Genomic DNA, 10,602 nt, shown 5'->3' on the forward strand with positions numbered 1-10,602 from the left:
TGTCTGGCTCAGAAAAAGATCGGGGGGGGAAGGGGGCGGCTGAGAAGAGGCCGAGGAGGAAACAACAATAGGACGAGAAGAGGTCCCCAAATTTTGGGAAGAAGGGGGAGGAAGAGGAAGAGAAGAGCTAGTTACCCTGGCGCTGCCGGCCCTGGCACGGGACCTCGCTTTGGCCTCCTGGACCCTCTGGTAGGATTCACTGGAATTCTTCTTCGCCATCTCTGTAAAAAGCAATTAGTAGCCAAAAAAGTCAGACAAGTCGGAAAAACAAGATACAAGTCGAAAATAAAGCAGAAAAGACAAAGGCTACCTAATTGTGTCTGGACAAAGGTCGGCGACCCCTGGAGAAATTTTTTGGTATCCAGATATGGGGCCCTCCCCCACACTTCTCGGAGGAACCCCACAATGGCTGCCTCCACCTCATCCAAGTCATCCAAACCATATTTCTCACAGGGGGAGGCCTCCAACCAGTACAGAGGAAAGCGAGGAACAGAATTTTCATCCAGAAAAAAGGGGTGGTGACCCTCTACATCTTGAACTTTGAAAAAATAATTTTTGAAGTCATGGAAGGATTCATCAAAAAGGGTAAAAACTCTCCGACCTTGTATGACTCGGAAAGACACCCATTGCTGCTTGTTATTTAGCCCACTGAAGGGCTTGGTCATGTGGAAAAGATAGAAGAAAATTCTCAAGGAGGCCGGAAAATCTAAGGCATGGCTGATAAACTGGTAAATTTTCAGAAAACCCCAAGAATTGGGGTGATGTTGGGTAGGAGCAACTCGGCAGTGACGTAAAACAGCTATTTCAAAATCAGAAAATGGAAGAAAAATACCCAAACGGGTAATCATGCTTTCATACATGTAGAAAAAATGAGGGACTTCCTCAGTATCCCTCCCAAAACAAACCCGGTCTTCCAGACCCGGGACCACCAATTCATACTTTGGCTCATCCTCCTCAGAAGTACAAATATGGTGATGAGTGCGAAGGTTGGTGATAAACTCGGCATCAACCAAGGGTTCCTCCCCCAAGACCGTAACATCAACCCATTGAGCAAGAACTTCTATAGAAGACATTTTTTCTAAGGTACGATGAAAACTTACAAAGGAAAAAGAAAAAAGAATAAAAAATGAGAGTTCCTAAGGGAGCATGGAATCTAACAGAAACCTACGGCGTCATCTTCTCCCTCTCCAAAGAAAATAAAAGGCATGCAAACAGAAGCACTTAATAAAAGGGAAGAAAGAACCAACCTTTGCCTGAAAAGGGGTAGAGGAAGATGAAAGCTTTCAACGAAAGTGTTCCACGAACAGATAAAAGGAAAAATTTGAAAAATCGAAGAAACGAAACAACGAAAGAAGGGGGAAGCACTTATAAGCACGTTAGGGGCATAATGGTAAAAATGGAAGCGATCATTAATGAATGCACCGTTACCAAGGTAATTAATACCTACGCATACCCCTAACGGACGCGACGTTTGATTAGACGTAACTGTGAAAATCAAAAGTCACGAAAATTCACGTCGGTTGCAAACAATCACGTCGGTTCCCTCACAAGTCGGTTACGACCCCGAGTAGAATACTCGAACCCAAATCTTAAAAGAAATTGGACTCGAGTAGGGGCACTGTTCATACCCTAACCCAACGATAAGGCCCAGGTCCCAACAAAAGGCCCAACCCAAAAGGGTTGAGCCTCGCCTTATACCGACCTCTTTCGTACGAAGTCGGTTCTTACCACGACTAACCCTAAAGAAGTCGGAGACGAAGATTAGTTGGCAGATAATCATTCATTCAAATGAGTAACTGCCCCTAAAATCTCTCTACCCACTTCCAGGAGCCATATCTCAACCTCCCTAAGATAAAGGGACGGTTATCCACATCAAAAGGCGGAACTACTTCAGCGGTGGTTATGGGTTCACCACTATAAATACACTGACACTTCTCAGGTATCTCAGAAGCCCAATACTCTCTAGACCTGTTTTACCCCTTTGTTGACTTTGGTATCGGAGTGTTTTTGCAGGTACCACCCCCCATTCTCCCTTACACAAGTCGGACGGGGGTCTCAGAGCACAAACCCACTTGGACGTTTCATCGTTCAGACAATTGGGTCAGCCAAACTTGTCCAACCCATTAATCTCCGGTTACCCATCGTAACAGTTTAAAAAAAAAGACTAAATTCTTTTCGTAAATAAACAAATATATCTTTAAGTGGCTATTTTTCCATTTATGTTTTTCTTATAAGTTAATTTTTTCTCTAATTTACTATCATCAGATTTTATTGATACACCCTTCATCACTATAGCAAAGAAATTTGTGGCTGCAGGCCACCAATTCCCTATACTAGTTCATACTCAAATATGTTATTAATAAGAAGAGCCTCAAGAATTTAATGGCTCTTCTTCACGTAAGTAAACTTTATCTTACTGACCAGATATCAATTATGAGAGTTCTAAAAATTCTACATTATTAAATAAGAACACACATACGCACGTAATTGTTATCAGTTTAGTTATAGCTTCTATAATTCCTAGTTTTCAATAATGTCAAAATTATTATCATTATTATGCTTGAACCATGGATGATTAAGGAACACATTCTACTCAATTCCAGACAGAAACTTATCCACACCCCACAGCAATTAGTAAAGAGGAGGAGGAGGAGGGGGGTGATAAATTAGTAAGGTACCAGAGATGCATACAATGTGTGATCTTTGTAAATACTAAATAGTTTAATAGTGATACATAGTTTTCCCAGAAAAAAATGGAATGAATGTTCAAAGTATTACAATAAATTACAAAATAATGATATCCTTAAACAATTGATCTCTAATTTGATTTCTTCTTTGTGGACTATGAACTGCACATAATTTAGACATGCGTAAACAGATTACAAAATGTTACAAACAAAAGAATTGCAAGCAAATCAAAACATTCCAACCAGACCTGTTTTCATGTTCTAGCAGTTGATTCCACACTGCTGAACATCAGGACCGGTGACTTTGGTAGTGAACGGGTCGATTCGGACCCATAACAGAGAGAAAATGGAAGCAAGCAGAATGGACCAGACCACAACGATGGTCGGCGTTCTGTTCTGCCGTCCCATGAGACCCTTGAGGAAGGGGTAGAGATGGATGATCACCCAAAATGCAAAGAAAAGCTTACCAAAGAGGGGACCCCATGACTGGTACCCACTGTTAATGGCATAGGAGATACCTGCAACAACCCCCACCAAGTTTATGATGAGAAGAGTCGTCGGCGGAATGAGAAGGGTTGTCCATTTGAACATGTAGAGTTCTGCAAAGTCCCCATCTTCATCCGATGCCTTTGATGTAACAGTGAAGTTGGTGTCAATTCCGGCAAGCACCTTGAGTAAACCTTGGAACACAGCAAAAAGATGGGCTGAAACACCACCAATAACCCAAAACTGTTCATTTCTCCACCACTCATCAATTCCGACACCGCTCCACCTCATCTCAAGGATACCGGTGGCAAAGATGGAAAGAAAGAGAGAGATAAACCATATACTTGCGATGTTACTAATCTGCAAGCAAAAAATGTATGTTAAAATACCATGGCATAAGATAACATCTCAAGGAGTTGCATGTTTTTCTCAAGAGAATCAAGAGTGGGTTTGGTTTGCGTTTTCATTTCCTGTTTTAATTTTCAATATTTTCTGTTTTCTAGATTTTGGGAAGAAAAAAGAGAAAATAGTAAAAATAATAAAATTCTATTTTCTATTTTCATCTCCTGCTTTTTATTTTTTGTTCACAAAATTCTGAAAACAGGAAATGCAAAATCAAAACACGAACCAAACGAACTCTTAGTTTTTCAAATAATGTAAACTGCATAAAATTACGAACCTGTGGAATAATGAATTTGTTAGTGAGGAGACAGACAGCAGGCAAGGTACAATACATGAGAAGGGGAATGGAAGTGATTGGATAGATTGTGGTGTTAATATATGCAAACCTCTCCAGCCACTTTAGTCTTCCACTATAACCATACCAGATGGGACAGTGTCGGCTTAGAAGAATTTCCACCGAACCTAAAGCCCATCGAAGCACTTGGTTCAGACGATCTGAAAGATTGATAGGAGCAGAACCTTTAAATGCTGCGAGCTTGGGCATGCAATATATGGACCGCCAACCACGGGCGTGCATCTTAAATCCAGTAAGAATATCTTCTGTGACAGAACCATAGATCCATCCTATCTGTAGAATAGAAGAAAAATAGTTAGTAACTTTAAAGATAATATTCTGTTTTAATTCTAATAAGACATGTTCATTAAAATAGGGGCATCCATATTCAATTCAGTAATTCAGGTTAAGAATCAGAAAACACAGTTCTGCCAAATTAGTTTTAGATCAGCCTTTTTTATTTATTATCTGTAGTCATGAAACCACAAAAACTGTGAAGGCCACACATACCTCACATCTATACAGTGGCATGGAGATAATTTAAATAAATAAAACAAAATAAAATAAAAAAATGGATGACTGGGTACAAAGGAAAAGTTCCCATTGCTAAACACAGATTAGATGAGATGTTTACTACCCAATCATTTTAAGTGCTTCCACAACGCAGACTTATAACCATGATACATGAACCTGTCCCTCATCTTTTTCATTCAATAAATCAATAAGGAAAAAGAAAAACAAAAAGAAAAGTAGGAAAAATTGCCTCGAGCAAAATCTATAGAGTTGAATAAAATATTGGCACATTTGTAAATGATAGCGCATCATGCTCATTCATGTTTTGGAATCCCACTCTTAACTGCCTTTCTTTCTCAAGAAAGCCTTGTTTAATTTCAAGCATAACTCAAATCGTAAAGTATGATCAGATGGCTTCACATAACATATCAATAACACTAAAGGAGAATCTGGCCTATATATCTAGATCAATTCAGAGTCTTGTCTCTCGCTGCCCAAACTCTTATAGATGGGATGCAACTGGGGGAACAAGAAACATGAAAGAGCAACATAAAGTAATCTCTTACCTCAGTTCCCCATTCTGTGTTATCCTCATAACCACAACTGATGACATGAATAGCCTCCTTAAGAAGAGTTTCTGGAGTAGCAGACTGAGGAACACCACCATTTTCCATGAGTGTGGAGGCAACAAAAACAGCAGATTGACCAAACCTTTTCTCAAGGCTCATTTGCGACATGAGTAGTGATTTCTCATCGTCAAATCCAGCACCTGAATATAATATTGTATACAAAAAGGAAAGAGCTAAGTAATTAAAGCAACTCCAAACATATTGCTATGTGAAGTATGCAACAAAGATTTTGAAGGTAGGTAGCACAAAACAAATGAGCAGGTAAATACAATTTCTAAAATCGGCTCCGAATGGAATAAACATGACAAGGCAAAAGTCAAGAGAAATTCAACACGCATACCTTCAACCCCTTCTTCTATATCCTCTAGATTGTAGATGGGCACAGTTGGGTCAACATTCTTCTGCGATTTTTTCTTGTCTTTACCCTTCTTGCTAGATTTTGAGCTCTTATTTCTCTTTCCACCACAGAGTGAAGAGATCAACCCAGCTTTTTTGTGCTTGGGCTTTACAGGAGGTTCATAACCATATAAAGCCGTTCTGTTAAATACACATCCAGTGCCCACATAAACGGGCCCCTGAATTCCATCCAAACCTCTCAAATTTATCTGTTAAGAAAATGACAAGAAAGGGAACTAGTTATTGCAACAAAGTCAAATTCATGTATGCATAAAGTACAAGGGACAATTCATGATACAAGAATCAAAGGCAACATATGAATCTTGATGTTAAAAAATAGCAAACATCAAATTAATACGTTGTGTATGTACTTACATCAAAGAAAACAGTATTACGATTTGCGTAACGATCATTCCTATCAATACCGTCAAATCTCTGAGGAAACTGGACGTAGCAAACATTTTTCCCAAGATTGGGATCCATCATAAAACACATAGCTTCTCTCAAGGCCTTGCTGTTGTTTATGTAGTGATCACAATCAAGATTCAATAAGATTAAGTGCATGATTGAATATAAGTAATCAACTTCCAAATCTTTAATGTGAAACACCACTCACAAGTGCATTCATGGCACCGGCCTTCTTGTGATGTTGGAAACCAGGACGCTTTTCACGAGAAACATATACTAGACGTGGAAGTTCATTACCCTCAGTGTCAAGACCTCCACTTTGCCCCAAGAAAACCTATAGATAGTGAATGCAAACTGGTGAATGACACACTTAAAACTTCCTTACATTCATTACCAAATTCTAACAAAGGCATGGCGCTAGACTTGCCCACATATAATCAACTTCAGAAAGAAACATAAAAATATCACTCATGAAACTATTATCAACATTTACTCCATCTAGGTAGATAAAGTTTTTTCAAGATTATTTCAAAGATAATGTATAATGCACTACATGAGATCTCATGCAGCCAAATAAAAATTAAATATATAAATAAATAAAAAAATACAAGTAAATCACCTGTATCATTCCTGGATGGTCTCTGGTGTTGTTTCCAGGCCATGGGGTACCATCTTGCATCACCCATCCTTCTTCAGGAATTTTTTGTGCCTTCGCAACAAGTCCATTCACACGGATCTTAAATTCTTCATATTCTCTCTATGAAATATACAAAGGAAACATTAAAATTGGCTCTAAGAAACATGAGTAGTGTGTAGTTCACAAGCATTTGGACCTCAGGAAAGTTTCTTTGCTAGCCAATATCTTACCTTCATTGCTCTCCGATCTTTGACAAATGATGGTTGAACCTTGTCTTTCAAGTAGTCAATCTTTTGTGCGAAGTACCACTCAGGTGCCCTGGGTTCAATGTTGTATTTCTTGCAGAAAGGAACCCATTTCCTTGCAAATTCAGATGTCTCAGCTAGAGCTTCAAATGTCAGCATAGCAGCACCATCATCAGAAACATAGCAGGAAACCTTATCAACTGGGTAGTCAACAGCAAGTATGGATAGTACAGTATTGGCAGTCACAAGTGGGGGCTCCTTTAATGGATCCACGGTACTGACAAAAATGTCAACAGCTGCAAGCTGTGATGGTTCTCCCTCGCGATCATATCTAAAAGTCACATGGATTGTGTCAAAAGAACATCGGAAAGTTAAGGAAAAACTATGAAATATGTCGAATACTTTCTTAGCACAGAAAGAAAAATTTTACCTTATTGCAAGCCTGTCAAGATATGTTTCACGGTTCACAGGTAGCCACTTAGGGAACTGATCCAATATCCAAGATATGGCAAACCAAATCTCACAAATAACAGATATTAACCACAATGCAAATGCATTGGGCACAGGATTTGTTATTCGGTAATGCAGAAAGATGCAGAGGATAACCAGCCGCAGAACAATGACCATACGGTATGGATTTATCCTAGAAGATGGAATAGAAACCTTCCTGGACAGAGGTTGTCGAGCTTCATCATTCCTGCATAAATGAAAACAAAATTTATCTAGTGCTATCCTAAACTGAAATCTGAAGACGAGACAAAGAATTGGGCTCATATGCTAGGCAAAGCATTCTTAAATTGCAGAGAAAAGGAATAGTAGCAAATACGGTATAAGTCACACATGCTTTTCAGAATAACCTTCTGATACCATCAGAACATGGACTATGGTTACAACAGAAATAGATATGAGCATATTCTTGTAATTAGATGGAAGTACTCACAACAACGAATCATCCAAAAGCACATCAGTACTAGCATCGATATCACCAGCTCCTCTTTCAGAAGTAGCCTGGCCTGTGCTCATTGGAGCAGGAACGGCATTCTTATCTTGTTTCATTTTCCATCCATCAACTCTTTCTTTCCATGCTACATTGCCCAATCCTGGATCCCCAACCCTAATATTTGCTACTCAAGGAATATAACCACACATTTCAAATCATTATTACATAGCCAAATGAAGAAATACAACAATCACAAAGAGAAGGGGGAGACATACGAGATTGATTAAGCTCAGATGAATACTGAAGATTATGGACACGCTTCCCATGAGGGACGCCAGGAGATGCCATTGACAGCCTCTCAGGTGAAGCAGCAGATAACTCTCCAGATAACTGAAATTGAAAATATACACAAGAAGATTGAATTTTAAATTCTGTTTAGAAACATTGGCAAATAAAGTCGCAGGATGTTCAAAGAGAACATGAACATAGTTAAGGGTCAATGCAAGAAATGGAGAAAAATATTACACAGGAAGCAAGTTGAATAACCTGTCCACTTGTCAGCCGAGGAATATGATTGTGAGAAACTTCCTTATCATAATTCGGTGCACCAACCTCCTCCATTCGCCCATATGTCATTTGCCAGCCCAGTGAGCGTTCTGAAATCTTTGGCTTTTCGTTCTGATTTTCTGAACTGTAATTGTAGTCACTGGCACCATCATCAGCACCACCATCCTCTTCCCCGTCTCCAAGAATTGCAGGACTTCCTGGAATCAATTAAATACAAAGTATAATTACTAAGAAGGTACTGCAGATCAATACAGCAGATACAAAATGATGAAAATACACCATACGTGAATAACATATGTCTTACAAGTATACCATTCTGGTGAGGAAAACAAAGGGATATTTCATTCAGGAGCATTTATGTTTGAACAAAATTATTGAGCAAAAATCATCTAACCGATTTGCAATTCACTTTGCACTAAATATATCATACAAGCATAGAATAAGTTAATCACAAAGAGAGTCTTATTGGTCAAGGTCCCCAGGATATGCAGTCTTACAGCAAGTCACTTAAGTAGTTGGGATACTCTCCCAATTCTAGATCAGGAGGTTGGAACGGGTCAACTACAGACGAGTTCTTCAAACTAACCATTTCACGTGGAAATAAAGCAGACTAGTAAGTAGTAATGTTAGAGACCTGACCTGACCTATAACTATCAACAGTATCCTATGCTGATTACTAGTGTGAATTTGCAGGATCAAATAAAAGTTGAATCTACCACTATCAAAATTTTGCTTGGGTTTTGTCTTCAAAGCATTCATATGTACATAACTGATGTCGAAAATCACATATAACTACAAATTTTATCTTCATTACCTTTGTGCCTCTTGTAACGGGTTTTGCACTGAGGACAAGACTGATTGCCATCCTTCCTTTCATACTCATAGCAAGGCCTGCAGACAGGGAAAGCACAAACATCGCACGCGATGAATGGCTCGCCATTTACAGTGCTCCCAACGTTATCACCACAGATCTGGCAGACTTGGCCACCCAATGCCTTCATTGTCTTTGCCTAAATAACACAAAATGGTATTGGAAAATGGTAGTCATGCATCAAGAACAAAATTCCAACCCAAACCAAAAAAGCCTTACGATATCCAAGTGAAATCAAACAGATAATTCATAGAACTCACCCCAGCTTCCCCTTCTAACGCCATCACAGGCTCCTACTTAGCTCTATCCAGATGCCAGTAAGAGATCTAATCGATGGCAGTACAATATCAGCAAAATACACACATCACTTGAAAGCTTCCTTCACTTCAGAAGCAGCTCTTTTTGTTTTTTCTGTAGAAATTGAAGATTGGATCTATGTAAGAACTGGTTGCTAGATTCCAACAAGCATTTCCATATAAGCTCTAGATCTCTTTAAACTAAGGCAACTTGATGTTGAAATCAGGATCAGATTTTAAACTGTGGAATGTTCATAATATGTGACTACGGCAAAGATCCACTTTGACTCACCAAAGACAATTTCAAAAAACTTTTTTAATATATAAATTTCCCTCGATATTCTCGCAAGATCAATAGATGACATTGAAGTAAGTAAAATTTAGTTACTTCAAAAGAAGACAATATTTTCATTTCTCAATGTCCACATCAACCAAACACAACCAAGGTTTTGCACATTACATCAAACACTTACCAGGGCGAAGAGAAAAGAGAAGTGAGATGGATCAGTGAGACTCGAAGAACACCGGATCAGAAGACAATTCAGCAATTTCCACTATGGAATGAGAATACAAGTAGATTCAGAAACAGAAAGAGAAAGAGACTTGGATCCAGTTGACACCGACAGAAAGAGAAGAACAACAGCGAATAGAAACGAGTCACTCTCTCTCTCTCTCTCTCTCTAAAGCTTTAAGCTTTGGTTCTGTTAGTTCATGTGTATATATAGCTGTAAACATATAAAAATACACAGATGACTTCAACAAAACGAAAGGGACAATTTAACTACGTGATTATAACTTATAAGTTAGAACCATTTAGTTTTAGACCTTGATGCCGCCACCGACAGCTTTCTTTGAGAGGGTGTGTGTTGAAACCAAACGCAAAAATGCAACATACCCTCAATCATTTTCTTCACCAACCCAATATTTTGTTCTCCTAATCAAATTTTAATAAGAATTATTATTAGTATATTAGTTATATTTATACATAATTTATTAATTTATTAATAAATTCTAAATTTGATGACCATGGTAGCACTATAGCAAGTAGCAACATTAATAATTAATAAAAGAATAATAGCACATGAGAACGAACTGGTGAAATAAAAAAGAACACAATAATTTAGCCGTGATAAACCTTACTCTTTTTATTTTGGTGACTAACCTTCTCTTCAATTTTCCCTTTTTTATTTT

At 38.5% G+C, this 10,602-nt stretch overlaps 1 protein-coding gene across 1 annotated transcript; it reads right to left on the bottom strand.

Moving 5' to 3' along the window:
- Positions 1-2,684: 2,684 nt before the first annotated feature.
- LOC130944202 (cellulose synthase A catalytic subunit 3 [UDP-forming]-like) lies at positions 2,685-10,283 on the bottom strand. Its single transcript, XM_057872396.1, has 15 exons — positions 9,885-10,283; positions 9,376-9,526; positions 9,059-9,254; positions 8,224-8,441; positions 7,953-8,067; positions 7,678-7,861; positions 7,168-7,434; positions 6,723-7,068; positions 6,475-6,612; positions 6,051-6,189; positions 5,823-6,001; positions 5,392-5,656; positions 4,989-5,191; positions 3,853-4,203; positions 2,685-3,533 (listed from the first exon to the last, which is right to left on the bottom strand). The coding sequence occupies exons 2-15, from the start codon at positions 9,397-9,399 to the stop codon at positions 2,949-2,951; spliced, it is 3,210 nt and encodes a 1,069-aa protein (XP_057728379.1). The 5' UTR covers positions 9,400-9,526; positions 9,885-10,283; the 3' UTR covers positions 2,685-2,948.
- Positions 10,284-10,602: the final 319 nt, after the last annotated feature.

Source organism: Arachis stenosperma, chromosome 8 (assembly GCF_014773155.1).
Source record: "Arachis stenosperma cultivar V10309 chromosome 8, arast.V10309.gnm1.PFL2, whole genome shotgun sequence".
Classification (NCBI taxonomy): Eukaryota; Viridiplantae; Streptophyta; class Magnoliopsida; order Fabales; family Fabaceae; genus Arachis; species Arachis stenosperma.